The sequence below is a fragment of the Clinocottus analis genome, unplaced genomic scaffold (assembly GCF_023055335.1).
Source record: "Clinocottus analis isolate CAN_PGR_092001 unplaced genomic scaffold, fCliAna1.0.p SCAF_14, whole genome shotgun sequence".
Lineage (NCBI taxonomy): Eukaryota > Metazoa > Chordata > Actinopteri > Perciformes > Cottidae > Clinocottus > Clinocottus analis.
In genome coordinates this window covers 18,743,628-18,765,571 of record NW_027175865.1, presented here as the reverse complement: position 1 = coordinate 18,765,571, position 21,944 = coordinate 18,743,628, and the positions used below count along the sequence as shown (strand labels likewise).

Genomic DNA, 21,944 nt, shown 5'->3' with positions numbered 1-21,944 from the left:
TAAAGCTTTCCCACTAGAGGTTCTTTGGGTGTTTCCAATATAATAAAAAACAGTGAAGTCAGTAAACTTCTAATGTCATACAATTCCTTCTCTAAAGAGAGACTCAACCTGAGTACAGCCCGACTTTCCCAGAAGATCTGAGAATGATCCGTGTCTATTCATTCTGGTTCGGTATCACCTTGACCACCGCACCAAATAAAACAATGTGGTTGCTGATCCACTGTGCACACAAATCCTTTTTCATCCACTTTATCTTGAATAACTCCCCAGCTGTACAGAATGAGACCAATCATATATCATGCTTCAAGCGGGACACGCAGGGAGAACTTAAAGAGAAGAGTCAATAGAAACTTATGTATAGATATTAACACATAGTAGCCTGTAGCAAATTGTGACAGCAGTCTTCAAACCTTATTAATTGGACTTTACTTTTCTAAGCAATAGAGAATGTGTGTCTCCCTACAGGCCAGCCAGCAGGTGGCAGCTTCCCAGCGTTCGGGCTCCAGTGCCATGTACATGAACCTGGCCCACATGCAGGCGGCTGCAGCCGGCGGGGTCGGGGGCAGCCTGGGCGGAGCTTCGGCTGTCAGCCCATCCACCATGTCCAACTCAGCTGGAGGAGGGGTGAGCTCCATGGCCGACCAGGCCAGCAGCCAGGCGGCGGCCAAGCTGGCCCTGAGGAAGCAGCTGGAGAAAACCCTGCTGGAGATCCCTCCACCCAAACCGCCTGCCCCACTCCTCCACTTCCTGCCCTCTGCCGCCAACAGTGAATTTATCTACATGGTGGGCCTGGAAGAGGTGGTGCAGAGTGTACTTGACAGTCAGGGTAAGCAGCTGACATTTGAAAGGGAAAAACCTCTGCGTTTCTTGTCAGATTATTCGTTTAAAGTCTTAAAATCTGAGAGACCAAACTGATGAATGCGCCAACATTCCTTTGTATAGGTAAACTCAGAGGGACGCTGGGACGCATGGAGCCTTTCTTCTGCGCACAGTGTAGAACCGACTTCACCCCCCACTGGAAGCAAGAGAAGAGTGGGCGGATTCTCTGCGAGCAGTGCATGACTTCCAATCAGAAGAAAGCTCTGAAAGCGGAGCACACCAACAGGCTGAAGAACGCCTTTGTGAAGGCCCTGCAGCAGGAGCAGGTCAGCACCACTGGCCTGTGCATCAATGAGATGTTTCTTGTGTTCGTATTAGCTTAAATATCTATTACACTGAATATCATCCTAATTTTTAAAACCAACTTATTGAAAAAGGACATTTTGTTTGGTAGTAAAGGGTTTCTCTCACCGTGTTCTGTACACGTTTGCGCCTTAAAGGAATGAATATCAGAGCAGTTTAACATGGTAAACTCCTCAGACAGCATTACTGTCTTTTAGAGGCTGTTTCCACCGGCTCCCCTCCTGGGCGCTGGCTGTGCCAGCTCCATATTCGATGACAGGTCAAGCTTGGTGGTTGACCATGGGAACTGATGGTCTTAAGGTCCACTGTCATTTATCTAATTCCCACACCTCCTTCTATGTTGATAAGTGTATTCTGTCTCATTCCACACATGCTTGTACGTGCACGTAAACTTTTGTCTTTACCCACCCGCCGCCATGTTCTTGTGAGTGCCCAATCGGTACTGTGCATGTGCAACTCCACAGAGATGAAAAGGAAGTGAGATGAATCAAGTTTACTTAATTTCCAGACCACCAAATTAAAAAAATTACTAATTTTACAATGAAACAGCCTCATAAAACTTTGAAACCATAAACTACAGGACCTATAGCTTTTGTAGGTATAGAGCGTATTTACGTGACGTCATCATCTCAATCGCGCCATCTTGGGGTCCACCTAGTTAGCCTGCTGCGACTGGGAGGCAATGGGTTTTGCTATGGATTTTGCGTAGTGGAGACAAGTTTTTACACACAGGAAAGTTTCAAGGCGTACAGAAGTCTGCAAACTTATGCCGAATTCACACCAAAGGCGTAACGCTTGTTTCCCTGATTTTATTCGTTCGACACGTTATGTGGTTAACTCGTTTTTCGCTTTTTTGCAACTAGTTGCGGCGGAAAGCCGGCGCGGCTTGAGTCCCGTTACCCCTAGTTACCATCATCACATAGCCCGGTCACATTCCTGTAAAACAATTTTCATTTCCACTATCGACCATGGGACATTAACAACTATTTCTGTGTTATGCTTGTTGTGTAAATACCACAAATAAAACAAATGTCGGAACATTAAGCGCTACGTGGTCTCACAGCTGTCTCCGGCTCCAGGACGAGTGTCTGGATGAAGCCGCTTCCAGCGCTCATTCAGGACCAGCAGTGACTGTTTGGCTGCCGTGCTGAGTGCTGTTCCCATGTAGCTTGTGTTTTATTTTACCTTGAAGTGAATCACAGAAAAGGCAGACATCGCCCCACGGAGTTGCCATGTTCATGGCTTCCTCCCAAGTTTCCATCCACAGTTCCCATTGCGCAAGTGAAAGAAATTGATTTTCACTCGAAAAAGCAAAAGGAGATTATTGATAAGAGTGTGTCAATGGAAACGTGCCCACAACCCGATGTATCAACAGAAACACATGAGAACAGTCCTAACGCTCATACGCAGAGTGAAACTAAAGTAAGTTAGATGCATTATTTGAGAAGCTGGACAAGTTGGAGTACAAGCCTGTCTTGTTGAGCTGATAATATTCTGAATCATTAGTCCCAGATCCAACAATAAGACACAGTACAATAATCACAAGACACAACGTTTTGAACTGAAATCGTGTCTCCTTCAGGATATAATGGTCATTTCTTAAGAAGAGCGGCATAAAACACAGCAAAACAATGCCGTGCATGGACCCAACATGGCCGCCCAAGGTTGTTGTGGTCACGTGGGTGAATACGCTCTATATTGAAAAGAGGAAGTGATCGCGATCCAGTTGCCGACAAATGCAATTCTTACTGAAATCACCAAATGTCAAATGTTTTTAATCACCAAATCACAGCATGACTTTAATTATGGTATGATTTGTCTAAATGATTTAGGGGTCAAAAATTGTTAATTAAAAAAACGGCACAATGTATTGGATGCCCGTGTGTATTTAGTGCACACTGACCTTGATAGACCTTGAGTTGTATTTGTTATCCTGCCAAATGTTGTGACATGAGGTATGATGATAGGGTTTTTAGAACAATTGTAGCTCTAAAGCAACTATTGGCCACAAGGAGTAGATGAATGGATGTGTTTGTAAAGGTTCTAATCGATGTGCGTTCCTAAATGTTCCTCCATGTCAGGAGATTGAACAGAGGCTGCAGCAGCAGGCGGCCCTCTCTCCCAGCTCGGCCGCTACCGGCCCCAACGCCTCTAAGACTGACACCATGATCCGACATCATGCACTCCGTCAGGTACACCAGCATGCCATCTGACACTTTACATGTGACTATAGTGTTAGTACGTTTGTCTGCCTGTAGCTTTGAAATTATCCTGCAAACCAGGTTTTACAAACCTTTTATCACTTAGAATGTTTTAAGCAGTAACAAGCAAATCTTTGCTGAATACAATGGAGTCGAACACTGCTTGGTTTGGGGTTATGACATTCAGGTGCTCTTTGGATCCTTCAAGTGGACTGAGAAGGGCTCATTGGATGGGTGGAATATAATTTCAAAGAAGTATAAAATGCAAATCTGCTTTAATTTTGCACAAACCCTATCGATTATGTTTTAAACTACTTTTATTTGACATAGTAAAATGTTTAAATGACATAAGCTTTGCGAGCGACACAGTTCTTCATCAGGGGCAAGTACATTAGTCATTTAAATATATTTTGCCATGTAGAATAAAGGTATTCACAATTTTTACAAACCCAACAGTGTGCAAACTAGTTTTTGATACCTTATCCCTCCAATAAGCCCTTCACAGGATTAGTAAGCAAATATTTTAGGATCTTGATAACTGACTAAATCTAGTTATGCATTGCATCTGCTATCTACCACTGGGGGATTTGGGCACTACATGGCGGTGATGGTGAAGTTAATGTCTGTGCTGTCCTCAGGCTCCCCAGCCTCAGGCCTCCATGCAGCGGGGTCTGTCCAACTCGGCACGGGGCGTCCTGTCTAACTTTGCCCAGGCCTCCCAGCTGTCAGTGGCCAGCAGCCTCATGGGAATGACTAATGCCAAGCACTGTGGCAGTGGCGGAGGCGGCGGCGGCAGCAGCAGCAGACTGCAGCATGACAGTCGTCGCCAGATCTACAACATCCCAGGTACCTACTCTACAGTGTTTGTGTGCCTGAATCAGCTCATGTTAACCAGGAATGACCTTATGAAATGTTTTTGTCTCCCGAGTTCGATCCATGTTCAATCTGATGCTTCTTTATTTATTTATTTTTTAATTAATTATGCATCTGACATATTAAAATAACAGCTGTAGATACTCAATTTGACAAAGTCTCATGAGCCTCTTAGCCCAAAAACCTACTTGAGCCAAGGTCCTGTTTCAAAACTATGAAGTTGATCATCTTCAGGTATTGATATAAAAAATAAAGGTTTGCTTTTTGCCAACCCTTTGTCTGCCAGTGCAGCCACATATGTTTAAGTCCTTTTCCACTACAGGAAGTATAACCTAGTTTTTGCCTTTACATTAACTTCTTCTGGCTTTGTTCTATACTTTACAAGCTGGACTGACTACATGTTTAGCTATGCTAAAAACATGCTGGCATAATGGCTTTATAAATGGAACTGTCAAAGTCCGTACCAATCTTATTGGCTATGATGGTCCCCTGACTTTATCTCTAATCCCACCAGGGTTAACATTGGTGGTTTTGAGTCAAATTTCCTTCAGACACTACGGAAATGATACTGTTTCTCATATAATGCATAACAAAAAAAATATCATGCTGGTCTTTTACGGTACAGGATTTGTTGAGTTGGATAAGTGTGTTAAATTCCAAGTCCTTCGGACTAATGGCTTGGGGAGGCCGGCCTTAGTTTTTAACTGTTGCGACACCATCAGGCCACTGGGGTCAGGTCTCTTGTGAAGCATTTGCACATCATTTACAGTTATGTAACGCTAGCTCATTCCAGTTCCGAGCATGTTGAGCAATGCCATTAAACAACAAATAATTATATTTGATATTGATAATATTAACAAACTCTTTTGGGTTTGAACTCTATTGAGAATAAACCAGCACTAACTCAATAGGGCTCTACCCCTCATGGTTTGAATCCTAAATATTAAAAAAAAGAAAACTTGCTAGAAACAAGAAACTAAAAGCTTGTCTCTAATAGAAGCTGGTTTCAAATACAGAAATGGTTACTTCTGCAGGTAAATAAATAAGATCCAAAGCCTAAAGATTCAGTAAGATGTTGATAGAAGTGTTTGTCTTGTTCCCACAGGGTTAAATATTGCCTATCTGAACCCAGCGGCAGTTGGAGCACATAAGAGCTCCAGCTTAGCAGACCGGCAGAGAGAGTACCTGTTGGACATGATCCCTCCTCGATCCATATCGCAGTCCATCACCGGACAGAAATGAGCCCTGCCCAGCTTACCTGCCCCACTGAAGCCCATTCTGCCCTCCTACCCCATACTGAAGCACTCCCAGATCAACATCCCCACCCCGCCAACCCTCATCGCATGCAGTGCCTGTCCGTGTGCCTACCTTAAACCAACCCATGAAAACCCACCAAGTCGGACAAAGACACTAAACTGTCATTTCAAATGTTCTTATTATAGTAAAAATCTTCTTCGTCAACGTTGTTTAACAATTATAATTCCCATTATTATTGCTGTTGGTAGCACTATTATTATATCTGCAACTACCATTTTTGCTTCAGTTATTCCTTATGCTTTTTTCTTTTATAAGTGTTTGGTCTGTTTTTTTTTCCTCTGCAGTTTTTTCTTTACTTTGGGCAGTGCCGCTGAATCATTGTAGAGCCATTTTAGGCCAAGATCATGTCGGATTTTTTTCTCCGCTCAATTATCAAGCTGAGATGTGACTATTGCTAGTAACAGAAGATCAACAGGGTGCCGTCTGGTTGCTATGCAACATAAAGTTTAACAACTTTGAAGCTTTGTAAAAAGTGTTAGGTTGCTAACTTAGAGTAACAATGTGGAAAATTTGGAGAGAAACAAGCAGAGTACCCATACTTGTATCCTCTTGTCGACGCGGCCAGTTTCAATAGCTGTTTTCACACCGTTACACAGCTTAATCCAACACGTTCAACCTGGAATTCGGAGCAGCATCACACATTCTGAGGAAAGACCTTGCTACCTTCAGAGCAACTGGAAATGACTGATGAAAGGTGCAGATATGTACAAAAGAGAATCCTATGTGATCAGCGTTTGGACAACCCTTTTCTTTGCTAGTCGGCTCCCACCATTCGCCATCCAAAAGGTCCTCAGCATTTCTTCATTTCAGATCTCGGCCTCTCTCGCTACAGATTTGAACAGTTACCAGGTGGATGTAACTTTAACTACATACTGTAGTTGTACTAATCAGGACTGACAGACACAGCTACATCCCGGCTGCACCTTCAACGCACCAACAGTCAATGTAAACTCCAGCAAGGAGGGAGCTAACCGGCTGGAGGACGTTGTCTACAAACTCACCTAGTATTCAGAGGGAGGTTGGTGTTTACCTCCCATCTCACTACCTGCCCCTTACTCCTAAATACCTTTGGCTATCCAGTATGCACAGACTGAACCCTTTTTACCCACCAGCTCCTCTTGGCATCACATGTTCGTTGAGAAAGTGAAAAGAACTCAAATCTGAAGGAAGAAATGCATTTTATGCATCCAAACCACCGATTCAGTATCTAGAAACCGAGAAGTCTGGGTTCCTTTTCTTGTTATATTTGGGTTTTTAGATTGTTTTCTGATTGTTGACCCACTCCCCGAACCTTTCCTTTTTTTTATATGGGCAGTTTTGTTTGTTTGTTTGTTTTTGCGGCGTCTCCTCATGGTGGCATACCTGAGAGGTTTTAGCTCCCGGAGACGATAAAAATAATCATTATAGCTAAAAACAGAAACTATTGAAATATCTGTATGGATTATGTATAGATACCTAGCTTCAGATGGCGAAAAAAAAGGATGTGGATTATATCTTTTATGGGAGAGACATGGATCAATCATTGTGTGCATGCTATGCACACAAGTTGCCTCACTCCAGAGGAGCACTTTGCATATTTCCAATTGGGAAAACGTTTTTTTTAAAAGAGGAAAAGAATGTTACAATTGAGAGTGGCTAAGGTCTGGATGCTGGTTAGTAGCCAACCACAGAGTCTGGGGAGATGTGCTGAGCATTGTGGATTGCATTAAGGTGTATTGTAAAGGATGACAAAGGGTTACTTTGTCAGTGTCATTCTCTGTTAATGTTGGACCTCAAATGTCAGTTTCCAAATTTCTAGCGGCAAGTGTCCGGGTCCCATTGCCCTCTGTCTGGAAAACCGAGTTTAAGCAAAGCTAATCTCCTTTTCAGTGCAATGCATTCAATCAGTGAGTCACCACCAGATGCTGCTGCAGCAATACAAACCAACACATCCTCTTTACAGATGACTGACTGATGAACTAATGTTTTAGTTGTCCTCATGGAATCTCATTCTCAGATATTGGTTAGTTTGACATTTGTTTTAATTGGAACATTTTATTCATTGGACTCTTCAAATTGTTCTGTAAATAGGATCATTTAGAGGCAGTAACATTCCCCAGAGCTTCCTCCACATTCCCCACCAATACATGGGATGTGTCACCCTGTCATAAAGGAGAAACTGGTTTAGACCTCAATTCCATTTACTATAACTATATGTATATACACACACACACACACACACACACACACACACACACACACACACACACACACACACACACACACACACACACACACACACACACACACTACTACACCCACTAACAACACTCAGTGTTAAGTAAATGTGCAGTATTAATCATGGAGTATGGTGACAGAAGGACATGGCTGTCAGAACTGACTATCCAGCACATTTCTTGATGGGGAGCCCTCAGATTACAAAGAAGTCAGGTAACTCTTGACTACTTCATCTTTAAAATCATGTCTCTGATTTGGATGAAATAACATGCAGTGACTTATTTTAAGATAACATGTATGCAACATCCTATCCATGTCAAACATCTTCCATGCAGGTGCATGTAAACTGTTAAAAGAGAGCATTCAGATGTTACCGTGCTGAAACAACATGGCACAGGTTCATCATTGACACGAGGCTCACACTACTGCAGAGGGTTACAGGTGGCCAATTCATGCTCTGGCAGCCATGTTTGATTCTGGGGCAAGAGCCGATTTTGTGTGTGTGTGTGTGCGTGTGCGTGAATGGAACGGTCCCCGATTACTTTTGTTTAAATCATATGCCTCACCACATGTTTGGTGAGATTACACTCAGTTAATTCTGGACACACTCTTTAACTTTGAAGCCTCTGTAAAAACTTTTGCCTTGCACTTTGGTTTCTGACTACCTGTTAACCGAGTGACGTTGTCATCAGCTTCAGGTCTGCCTTGTATTTGGTGTCAATTAGCAAATGTTATCATGCTAATGTTCTAAACCCAGACAGTAAAGGCAGTATAAGCGTTATACCGGCAACCTTCCATTTTAACATTGTCATTGTGAGCATGTTAGCATCCAGAAATTTGCATTTAACACACGTGATAAGCTACGCCACACAGCTAAGTGTGGCTGTAGTCGCTTACTTTGTTAAATCTATTTCTGCTGAACGGCTGATGCAACAATTAAAAACTTTCTAAAAGTACAGGGTTTTTTTGTTTTTGTAATGGCAAAAACATTTTGCCCTACCCTAAAATGAAATAGGGAAGAAACTATAGGTGTGCGTGTGCACGTGCACCTCTCTCTCTTTAACAACCCCCTCTTGTTTTCATTACTCAGTGTTGTTTCTCATTGCGGACTTCTGTGTTTATTCAATCTGAAAAGCTACAATATAATACAGTGGTTTCTGTCCATGTTCACAATTTGCATCAACTCTTCAGATTGTTAGTCAAATCTAAACACCCAAACACAACAAAAGAATTGTCCCCTCTATGTCCCACCGATTTACACTCTGTGCTCCAATAATTGTTGAGTAGGCTTGAACCTAGCATAACCCCAGTCAAGTTTTCCCTTTTACTCTTTTTCCAGACAACAGCCAGGTCCAAATTGTCCCGTTAAAATTCTCAACCTCCGACCTTGAGGTGCATGACGCCATATGTAAACCAAAAACATGGCCGACCACGACACACTGATGTTACTCTGGCAAGTGAACACACAATTGAAGCAGCTTCAGCATCGTTTTTATGGAATAACTTTAGTGCAAAGAAAATACATTTCACAGATTGTTTACTGTAACCAGTTACCAACTAACATCTGGGACATTGTTTGGACATTTTTTAGTTGTACATATCAAAAACAATTTCAATATGTACAATCTTGAGTTCATCATCATATTTAATAATACTCCTTCCATCGCATAATATAGTCCTTTCTGACATCAGCCTAAACCATGCATCCATGGGCTAAATGAAACCAAGTTTCCTTTTGTCAAGCCTGTCTGACCACAGCAACTAAGGGGGCGGGACGTATGCTTGGTCAAAAATCCATTGTTGTGTGATGAAGTTCTCAGTTTTCTCTTTAATTCTGGCCTTTTTTGAGATCCTTGATGTAAAAACACACTGTCTGGCCAAAGATAGTGGAGCAGACATGAGCTCTTCTAACAGGAAATTCAGACAATTTCGGACAACCCCAAGACAGTACCACCATAATATGTACTTTCTAGGTGTCTTATTCAGTTGACATGACTATATGAATAACAGTTCGTCCTCCAGGGGTCACCTCGGAAGACCCCCACACATTTGAGACTCAGCACTTCTGTTCATTTCATATTGTATGTAAACCTGTGTCCCTGTTACCCAGCCCTCTGCGTTGTTACACTCCCACTGTCCAGTGGGAGTGTAAGTGGTGTTAGTTCCAACCAGACTGTCAGACTTGTGTTCTGGTTCTGATGGAATCTGCACGTCCCGACAATGCAATGATGCACAGCCCAGTGGAATGGAAGGCTTAGGCCAAGACTATGAAACTACCTAGGATTAGATTCAGAGATGTAAACTGAAGTTTACACTTGGGGAAAACACCGTTTTTGTTCATTATATAAAAAAACATGGATCAATATTCCCTTTGGAACGGTTGAAATTGAACGGTTGAAAACAGTTGGATGTACAGCTATATTTTCATGAGTTTTTAATGTCTGGGATAAATTTTTACTGCCACTCACAGTATGATTTTAGCAATGTTTTTGTCATGAATCTCCTTTTGCTGCCAAGCTGAAGTTTAAGGGGGAAAGCTCCTGTCTCTTGCTCTTTTGCAGATGCATCCACACACTTTGTATTTGGACTGCAGATTCTTTCTTGAAATCAAAATATTTCAATTTGAATTAGTTCTTTTTCTGATGTCTCGATTGAGTTATGTTTTCTTTCTATTGCAGTTTAAAAAAACAAACAAATGTATTGACTATGAAATAAATGACACGATATTTGCTAGGTTTGAAGTAATAATGACTTATTGTACATAAGCATTTTCTCCTCCCTTGTACTGAAAAAAGAAATTAAATGGTTGTATATTGTGTAGAAAAGCAAACAAAAAGCCATGAATATTGTGAAGCTTGTCATTTCGTTTTGTGATCACTGTGTATTATTGTGTAACAATGTGCAAAATGTTTGGGATTCTTTTTTTTCTCTGCTTCTTGAAGCGGTCTCCCTGGATGCATTCACTTTGATTGGGGACTAGTTAAGCGTTTGCAGGAAGGTGCTCATTGGTTCAGACCGTCGGGTTCACATGACTTTTATTTCTCTTAGAGCTTTGATGTTGAAATGACTTTGTTTCTTACTGAAGGGTTGTGTGAGCTTGCTCTGGATAAAAGCACTTTGAATGTTTCACTGAATGTGTTGGATGACATGGACAGAATGATGGAACCCTCCTGAACTAATGGTTTGATCCAGGGTTCGAATGATGTACCAGTTTGCTGATACGGTTTTCTCTCTAAAGGACTAGACTGGTGTCTTTTGCATGTTCACACGAGCCGCATGTTATGTCCACACATTCAGGCGCCCATCGTGTCTTGAACTGTGCTGGTTCGACAGTGGATGCTGCGTCATTTTGACAACTCGCAGCATTAAAAGATGACATTTAACGAGTCACCCAGGTTTCCAGTGTCAACCTCTCATATTAGTTTTCCAGCTGTTCACAGTGACTGGGAAGATATGTTTCTGTTTTAAGTCGTCTTTCAAAGCTGTGAGCAGAACACATGTAAAACAAACAACAAAGCTACATGATCTATATACCTGCTTACGAGTAAACAAACTGTCATAATGGCATCAATGCATATATGAAGATATCAGTGAGTTAATAAATGGTCTTAAGCTTAATAACACAGAATGTTGATGTAAACACTTTTGTCTTCACATCAACCAATCAATCTTTTGAATTTGTGGCGTCAAAAGTAAATTGTACACAGAAGTGTGGTATTAAATATTACATCAGACAACAGAACTTGCATCAATGGAACCCTGGTCTGACCTTTTCATAAGATGTTTTTGTTAAATAGACACAGCTGCTGCTGACCCTGAATCAGTGATCACTTTTCCTGCCAACACCAGCATATGACGTGTATGGTCCTCTACTGTTTGACTTTACTCCTTGCTAATGCAGGGAAACATTTAATTTCAAATCAGTTTTTATACATTTTCAGTTGAGGTTTTGTATAATGTTGACAATGCTGAAATAAACATCTGGGGGAGCAGAAACTGAGGATGAAATCGACCGGAAACCAATTGAAGTCCTTTTTGTTTTGCTTACATCAATCCTGACCTTTTGCACATACTTGATATTTAACGGTCTTCAAAAAAGTAAAAGAAAAATAATGCTGTTTGAATACTGCCAGTTGACAATTATGCATTGATTGAAAAAAATAAGCTAATTTTGGAGGAAATAACTTTGTAATATTTATCTCTTGCAAGCTATGTTTAATAAAGGTTGAAAAAATTTGCTTTCAAGTTTGACTTCATTAATCTTTTGTAAACGGGCCGGAAGACTGTCAGGATGAATGAGTCTGTACAGCGACTGATTCGTTCTTTATTTCATAATGTCTCCTATTTTAACAACTCCTTTATGTTGATGGGATGGGAAATTAGAAACTGATATCAGTGCAACGGTACAGCCATATTGAGTGGGATTACCTCTAAAAATACGTTGACCACAAACTGAACATTAGAACCTTCATAGTGGCCATTTTGTGCTTATGTTGCCTTTGGGAATGAGGGCTTTTGGAATGCAATGGCAACCGCTCAAAACCAGAATGAAGCAACACAGCCTGCATGCCCCATGCGGGTCTTTCAGAATCAGAAATTGTTTATTTGCCAGGAATGTTTTCACAAACAAGGAATTTTTCTTGGTGGAAACTGCATAACATTACACATGAAATGTTAGACAATCAACAGTCAATGACAACAGTACAATGGGTATTAAGTATAAGATAAAGTGCTCAGACAACAGATAACATTAAAGTGGTCAAATGTATCTTAAAGTGATGTTTGTTTAAGTTAAAGTGTATGTTAAAGTGACGTGTGTTTAAATAAATGTGAGGTGTGAAGGGATGTGCAGGGGAGTGACTGGTAAGAAGAAATAGTTTTGGGTGATATGACTATTGCTAGTAAGAGAATATCAACAGGGTGCCGTCTGGTTGCAGAATTGAAGTCCACAAACAGGTTCCTGGAGAGTCCAGAGTCTGGAGGACACCTTGTTCTGGCAGTGGCTTTGCTGGAGGATGTAGTTGAGGGCCATGGTGACGGCATCATCCACAGACCTGTTGGCTCTGTAGGTGGGTCGGTGAGTGTTTTTTTGGTGTGACAGGACTAGGCCCTCAAAGGACTTAATGACCACAGAGGTCAGGGCGACGGCCCTGTAGTCATTCAGTCCTGTGAGCCTGGGTTTTTTGGAGACGCGGATGATGGTGGAGACCTTTAAGCAGGGTGGTATGTGGCATGTGTCCCGGGAGGTGTTGGAAATGTCAGTGAATACCTCACCACAACTGGTCGGCAGGGGGAGACAGAGTCTGGGCCCGCTTATTATTTTTGTATCTCATAATTATTATTTTTGTTTCATAATAAAGAAGTACGAAGCGCAGAATCCGGTGTCGAATTCCATCTATGTGAGAATGTACATGGCCATTAAAGCTGATTCTGATAATTATAACTTCATATCTCACAATTATTTTTACTTTAATTTTAAATGGGCTTCACAGATATTGCCTTTCAACAACTTAAATTTGTTTCTGAAAAAAAGAGTTTGGAAGTTCTTCTTACTGAGAAGTGGTTGCCAAAACAACTTCACTTCAATGTTTGTCTGGCTGCTGCTTGAGCCACGAGGTGTCAGGATTAAGCTGTGCTCCGTTTGATTCCAGGAGTCAGCTGTGAAGGAACATAACATGACATAACATTTCTATGTCAAATATTAAGAAAAAGATCACCAATAGAGAGTTAGAAACTGAAATGTCTGATCCAAAGTGTTTTACGTCCTGGGTTTTTTCCTTTTTCTTTTATTTATTGTTCTTCATATTTTTTTCTCCCTGTCTTTTTATATTTTCACATTTGTATTTACTTATTTGTTCTTATTTTGTATATATATATATATATATATATATATATATATATATATATATATACAAGCAGTGGTTCTCAACTGGTGGACCCGTTTTTAATGGGTCGCGGGCCTTTGCTTGGAATTTTTTTTTTTTTTTTTTAATGCCGGTGATTTTATTTTGAAGGGACGTCTTTCAACCCTCAATGTTTACAGCAGCTGTTCCAGGTTGGGTCAAACCAGGGGGATACCAGCCGGGTTGGGACCAGCCCACATCCATTACCCGGCTCAACTACATTCTGCGCTCCACGAAACGCATTAAATTTACTGTGAAACTTAAAATTATGAAATCACTGACTGACTTTTATACATATCCTCGCAATCTGTACTTGGAATATACCTGGGTGTACCTGGGTATGGAAGCTCATGGTTTCCATACCCAGGTACCCAGCATGCAACACTACTGATCGCGGTTTGTATTCACACTCATTTGGATGTTTCTTTCAGGTTTTCAGAGCTTTTTGGCGATTTTAGGACATTCTGCCTTGATTTTAATCCAGAACATCGGCACTCAGGCAGACTTGAAACGTACATTTAAGTTTCATTTTTGGGGCAACGGAGAAGACTGATATTGTTTTTTATTCCCATGTGATTATTATGCACTCGGGCTGCAGTTAGATCGGCACTCGGATAAGTATATTCTGTTACTTATCTTATTGTTTTGTTATGCACCTTTAACACCCCTACACACACATAATCACACACCCAGTATGTAACACTACTGTCTCCATACTTTCTCAGGTTCAAACTGCACCATCTTTTCATTAAATACATTGGAGATGTTGAGAATGTTCCTTGATTTGGGTCGCAGATTGTCAATAAGGGTGATGGTGGGTCCCGGAGCCAGACCAGTTGAGAACCACTGCCCTAAAGTCATGAACAGAAAAGAAAAAAACTATTTAGCTTGTTGTAATTATGCATATGTGCAAGACTCAGGAAACATTCTTCCTAGTTTTACTGTCATTTCGTTGGATTTGATATGCACAGGAACAAAGTCGACAGTGTGTGATGTGAGCAGTAATCAGCTCCTTCATGTAGTTCATTACTGAACACACAGATTGTCTCATCTCAGTCCCAGCAGGCCATCGGGCAAGCGCTCCTCTAACATTCATTCATGTGCGTCATACATGCCTGTCAGACATATGAAGGATCTTTCCAGGAGGTGGGATACACGGTGCACACTAAACTAACTTCTTGTTTTGCAGTTTGACAGACACTGTGTCTGATGCGTTCCTTTCCCCTTGTTGTGTCGGTTCTTTGCCCTTCCGGTTAAACGTGTTGAGGATCTTCAAAACAGCTGCACTTCCATCTGTCTGTGTGTGCGGGAAGACCATATTGCACAACACAAAGGCTGCATAGCGTTGCTGTAAACAGCATGTCTGAGCTGTTACCACACTACAATGTGGGACAGTGGGTGTGGCTTGACTCTTGAACACTGTTAGACGTGTGGAACGTGGAGTCCTTTGAGTGTTTACCACATGTCTGTCTCAAGGACAGCACCTGGAAAACGCAGCACATTCAGGAGGGAATGAAATGACATGTATGCTGCAATGACCACAGATAACAGGAGACTTGCCTCCAGAAAAGCAACTCAAAGCAAGATTGTTTGAAGCAAAAGTTATAGATGTGTATTTAAATCCAGTGTGACCTTCCACTTTTCAAGGAATACAACCTCCCTGAATGTAATGTAACAACAACATTATGTGACTGAGGCTTTAGCTGTCCTTCTGTTTCATTTCCTCCATTGTTTTTGTGTGCACTTAGCATTAGTAAGCCACTGCTCCCTAACCTGTTAACCAGTCTAGTTCAACATTTTGGGACATACGTGTATTCTTTTTCTCTCTGAGAGTGAGATGTTTAGATGGATGTGGATCTTTTGTTTGTGTGTTAGAGCTAGTCAGGATGAAGTTTTTAGAAGGCTGGAAGCAAAAGGAGAAGCAAAATCCCAGGTGGTCGTGAGAAAAGAAGTACCAGAATCAATAAGTTATAATAAAAATATTTAATAAAAAGAGATGATGAAATTCGATGGATACGATACTTGATCAAGGCCCTTTAGATCTCAGCCGGAACCATAGACTGCACGCAGTTAGCTGTCTCTTGACATCATCGAAGGAAAGAAGCCGAGCCAAGCTCCGTTTTCAGTTTTAACGCAACACATTCACTCGGCTATTGATTCAAATTCATGGCATGCAATTGGCTAAGAGTCACAAAGGGGCGGAGTCTCTCTTTGGCGCAGGTTTTGAAGTTGACTCCATAACATTCCTGTTTTCCGGTACCTGAAGTCCTCACTCCGCCCTCCTGTGTTAGCTAACAACATATTTGACCTAGAAGGAATTAGTTATTCGGTTCTACAGGTTACAGTGCAACAGGAATTATATATTCTGAGCTACAGTCGTCTTACATAAAATCCATCCATGTAAAGTCTCCCCACTTCTGCAGCAGTTCAAATGCAAATCGAATCCCCCTCCTGTCCTGATAAAAACAGGAGGAAGTTCCCCAGACCACAAGTGGTCCAGTCGCTCCCTTTTTTCCTTAAACCAAATGCTCTCCTGTAGACACTAAACCCCCATCGGTGTGTAAATGACCTCTTCACTCTCCAGTACAGACTCCATGTGACCTGATCAACACTATATATATTTTTGCTTCAATACATTCCATGAATCATTATAAAGTAATGAAAAACATACAGTGACCTTCTTAGGCATACAATTACATATCCTTCATAATAAAATCCCTTATTATTTATCATATCCCTCTCTTGTATTTTAATATGCACATTAAACAATTCTTTATTATACATGTGTAAGTCCAATATTCACACCCCAGACTATTACAATTCGACAAAACCCAACAATCCCTCTCTAGATACTATATCATAGTATCTAAATACAACTGTGATAGGTCCTTTGTCAACCACAGTGCAAACATCAAACATACATTCATACAATACATTCTTCGTTCCTGTGGAAGAAAAAAATCCCTCCCTCTCTTGACAGTACAAGATATACTGTCCCCAAAATGTATCAGTGTGGTAGTATTCATTACACAGGCAAAAATCTTAAAATCAGGATCTGTTATGGATGTTCTATATCTGCATATCTGTCTATGTGTCTGTGTGTCACTTATGTTCTCGTTGGTGTTGGTGTGTGTCTCTCTATACATGTCATGCAAGCCCTAATACCCAGGTCCTCTTCGGCATCTCCAACTTTCTGCCTCTCCTCACACCCCCTCCACTCGCATCGCTCCTCCGTCTCGATCTCTGTCTCCTCGTTCATCTGACTTCATTCTCCTCATTCACCATCTCCAGCAGTGTCTCCAGTTATCTCGGAAAAAGATCAGAACAACAGGTTCAAACACTGCCTCATAATCATTTAAATCCACATCTCTGAGTGTTGTTATATCATTAAAGTTGTATGATACTCCTTCATACTACCTGCTCCTCATCGGTTGCAGCACTCTGATGTGACACCTGGAGTCTCTGGTCTGATGGTGAGACTTCTCATACAGACAGAAGTATAGTAGTGCCGGTGATGAAGTGGCAAGCAGCTGTGAAGAAAAGTCAGGAAGTACAGAGGACTGGACTGGGCTCTGGCTGCAAATGGGACTTCTAAAACTCAGGAAAATGACATGTTAATATTAGTTATCCACCACCAAAAGCTCATTGATTATCACATTGTATCTTGATTGTTTAAATCAAGCAATAGTGCATTAAGTGTAAGATTGGTCTCTGATTCACCCCATATTAATTGATACTTATTTGTGTGACTGTGAAATAATCCAAACAGCACCGATACCGGGTCACAGATGAGTAGAGCGCTATCAGAGGGAGCTCTCCATCTGCTCCTCGTGGCTCGCACTGGGACCATCAATGTCAGTGTGAAGAAGAAACCTAATATACTTAATATATAATATAACAAATATAAACAACAAAATTTGGTAATTTATGTTTGCTGAACTTTTGGAATAGCCTATTTTGCCCATTTAGGCTTTTTAGCCTTTTTAGCCTGTTCAGCCTGTTCAGCCTGTTTAGTATTTTTAGTCTGTTCTGTCTGTTTAGTATTTTTAGTATTTTTAGTCTGTTCAGCCTGTTTAGTCTGTTTAGTCTGTTTAGTTTGTTCAGTCTGTTCAGTCTGTTCAGTCTGTTCAGCCTGTTTAGTCTGTTTAGCCTGTTTAGCCTGTTTAGCCATGTTTTGAAGTTAGCCGCTCATGTTGCTGCTTGCTCATCGTGGACTTCAGGAAGACAAAGCGCTGCACACACTCTCCCATCCATATAAATTAAAAATATACAGAAAATAAATTAACACTCCAAGTGGAACTGTTATATATAAATACGGAATACTGTGTACAGATTGAGAGGACCTCTCTTGGACCCTCACCACCCCACCCTGGTCAAGAAGGCACACCAGCGTCTCTTCTTCCTGAGGAAACTAAAGAAGATCCACACGGCCCCCTCCGATACTGGTGAACTTCTACCGCTCCACCATTGAGAGCATCCTTACAAACTGCATCACAGTTTGGTACACCAACTGCACTGCCTCAGATTGGAAAGCTCTGCAGAGGGTGGTGAAAACCGCCAAACGCACTCCACTCGCTGCCATTGAGTCCATCCACCTCAAGTGTTGCTTGCGGAGGGCACACAGCATCGTCAGGGACTCCACTCACCCCAACTACAGACTGTTTGCCCTCCTCCCCTCTGGGAGGTGCTACAGAAACCTCGCTTCCAGGCCCAGTAGGCTCAGGAACAGTTTCTTCCACTCATATATATATATATATATATATATATATATATATATATATATATATATATATATATATATATATATATATATACATATATATATATATATATATATATATTATCCACTGCACTGCACCTTAACTGCTTCTTTTGCACTGCACTCTGGACAGATGTAAACTACATTTTGTTGTCACAGTACTTGTACAATGACAATAAAGTTTAATCTGAATCTAATCTGACTCTGAATCTAGACACATCCTTCGCTAAGCAAACTCCACGCATTCTTAATGCGTGGAGTTTGCTTAGCGCTGCCAATGAAATACCAAACTGAATTATCAATCACTTGCAGCCAGAATGTGCTGAAAACACCTGAAACCAATCTGATCACTTTGAACTGAAGTCTGCGATCAGGTTTGCTCTTGTGTGCACAACAATGAAGGACAATTTTAAAGGGACATTAAAGAGGACAATTACAATATACTGTATTGTGTTCATCTCATAGTTAAAGACATTATCTTTAATGTCTTCTGATATTGGAAATGAGTGTGCATATTGAGAATTAAAAAGTTATATAAACTATAAACAGGTCAGGCAGAGGTCATCCTGTCCTTGTGGTGAAACTTGTTTTGCAGTTGGTTTGCTAAAGGTGGAGCCAGACATTCCACACTCCCTCAGCCTGTTTATTCTTCTCTCTCTCTCACGCATTCTCACAGGTCCTTCCACACATGTACACGTATGTATTCAACTGCAAGTTGGTTCATGTCTCACCCCGGTCTGTGTGTTTTCAAAACATCATGTCTGTGATGCATGTTCCACCATGCTCTGTTTGCTGTGTTGCCGTGTGTGCAGATGGAGAAACTTTATGTGCAGGAGAAGCTGTGTGTGCAGGAGGAAGAGGAGGAGGAGAGAAGCTGTGTGTGAAGGTGGAGGAGGAGAAGCTGTGTGGAGAAGGAGGAGGAGTTGTGGGTTAAGGTGGAGGAGGGAAAGCTGTATGAAATCAAGTGAGAAGTAAAGTCATTTACTAATTGACTTCTAAACTAAACATCCAGAGAAGTTGCCCCTTGATGGACATTATAATAAATGCATGTTTAAGACACAGCGATTGTGGCCTGGTCCAACCCTTATTTTAGTACATGTTGAAACATGAAGGAACATTTTTCAAGATGAGTAAGAATAGGCTAATGACTAATTGATTGGATTATTGGTTCCAGGTATTTCTAGTTGCTCTTCATCGGGATCAGACAAGATCCTGCTCGATGTTCCCACACTGGATATTAACATATGTTTTTTAGGAGATGACTGGTTCTTTTTTTTTAGGTTCTCATTCTCCATGATTCTTTAACATGTAAAGACGGACGTGTAGCAGACATAGACATAGTGACACACCTTTCACAAAAACAAGAGACAGCAAGAGAAGTGGGGAAACACGTAAAACCTCTGAGAACAAGGGACAATATGACAAAGAGAACTCACTTCATACCACCTTAAAGTGAGAGTTGTGCTGTGTTTACACTATGAGTGTTAAAAGTAACAAAACCACAGCCACAGTGACTATGTCACACCACCAGATATTCCAGGTTTAGCCCTTATTCCAAAAAAACAACATTCCTGTTTATATGCAGGGTGAAAATAAATTTGCTTCTGATATTACCCCGTTTACATGTATCCGTTCATATTTTGATTAACATAACAGACCACAGGGGGCATCACAGGAGCCAGTGAACCCTACGTCATCACAGGAAACAGCTGGAGCTGCTGGTTCCATTTTGCTTCTTTGCATTAAAATGTTTTTTTTTCAAAGTGTTGTGTTGACTTGTTGGACTGTGTGTTTACACAGCCTCCCTCTTTCATTCCTTCAACCACCTTCTTGAAAAGGTCGGCGTATTTGCACATATCAAAAAACCTATTGATGTCTAACTCCTTCCTAATATTTAAGGTAGGTGTGTACTTCTCTAAAATAGCAAAACTGGAGGTAAAGTGCAGGACGTTATCACGACAATGTATTTAAATGTACTTGTCTGTTCAAGGTGGAGCTTTCAATGTGTAATGCTGAATAACAATTATTCATATTTAAATTATTCTGTATTTTGTGAGTAAAATCTGAATCTTTATTGTAACCAGTCTTTCTCTGTCAACGTTTTCCTCTAAAGTAGAAATACACTTAGTAGTAAACAGATGAGTTGTATATTTCGAGGTGCTTTTGGGCCCTTTGTAAGCAGTCAGCATTTTTCACACTTCGAGGCCCTAGTGGGGGACGGATTCAATGTGTGTCGCTTTACTTTTCTCTCTCTCCCTCTCTCTCTAACTGGGAATGTTGATATTGGCAGTGGTAGAAATAAACTAAAAGTAAAACTCAAGTACATTGTGCATTATCAGCACTTGGTGGAGCTTTCAATTTTAATATGATACTGAATAGTTTGATGAATAATAATGCATCATACTTCTATTTCATTATCCGAACCGACTACCCTATTTAGTGTTTAAGCTAGCTGATATTGGGCAAAGGCCATGTCAGCTGAAAACCCTGGACCCTGGTCCAGTTCATCTCAGTGCTCACATAGAGAGACAACCATGCACGCTCACATTCACATCTACGGTCAAGTTAGAGTCTCCATTAACCTGAGCTGCATGTCTTTGGGCCGTGGGAGGAAACCAGACCACGAACCCGGGCCCTCTTGCTGTGGGGGGACAGTGCAGTGCTACACCAGTGCAGTGCTACACCACCGTGCAGCCCACATCATACTTTATTTGTTATTTTTTGTGAGCAAATAAAGCAGCAGTGTGTTTATGTTGCAGTAGTTAAATCCAGGTGGACACTTTGTTTTTGGCCAGACAGTGTATTAAGATGACAGCAATAGGTCTATACAACACACAACATAATACAAATAACCATGCTGCAAGAAAACTGCATGGCCCATAAACAAAACAAAATGAAAAAATGGCCAAAATGATAAGACCCTTGACTCATTTGCATCCTGAAACACAAAAGAACATGCAATATACTGCAACATTGGAAACTGAATACTATTTTATTGTTCATCTATATTGTACACATGTGACTTTAGCTCAGTGGTTAAGCTGCCTTCCTCTCAATCAGAAGATTAGAGGTTTGAATCCTGGTGAGGCCAGTCTTTGTTGTTGGAATTCAACTTAATTTAAGATTTTCTATCTAGTTTAAAAGTCTCATTTTAGTCTTTCAGAGCCAAGTATTTTGGGCTTATTGTAAGAAATCTTGTCAAGCAAAAAAAGCTTACCCCATTTTTTGCTTGATATAGGATGATTTCATTGAATATAAGATGTTTTTGCTTCTTTCTAGAAGGGCTGTCTTTGCAGTGCATTCTCTTTCAGCTAAAAGTAGTACTAGTAGTCCGATACAACTAGGTATAATGAGAGAGAATAGTTATGCTTTTCATACAAAATTATAATAATAGTTACATAGTTGTTTGAGGCCCTTTGAGCTGTCTACTATATCTACTCGTGTTCTTTTCCCGTGATGAGACTGTAGGTCGACTACAGCAGTGATGTCGTG

General features: G+C 41.0%; 1 protein-coding gene across 1 annotated transcript in view; it reads left to right on the top strand.

Annotated features, from left to right (window-relative positions):
• gatad2b (GATA zinc finger domain containing 2B) overlaps positions 1–7,829 on the top strand; it is a 49,555-nt gene extending 41,726 nt beyond the window's left edge. Inside the window, exons 7-11 of the mRNA XM_068575292.1 lie at positions 466–826; positions 943–1,145; positions 3,264–3,374; positions 4,022–4,229; positions 5,362–7,829. Of these exons, the coding sequence (XP_068431393.1) occupies positions 466–826; positions 943–1,145; positions 3,264–3,374; positions 4,022–4,229; positions 5,362–5,498 (1,020 nt within the window). The 3' untranslated portion in view covers positions 5,499–7,829. The remainder of the gene's footprint in view (positions 1–465; positions 827–942; positions 1,146–3,263; positions 3,375–4,021; positions 4,230–5,361) is intronic.
• Positions 7,830–21,944: the final 14,115 nt, after the last annotated feature.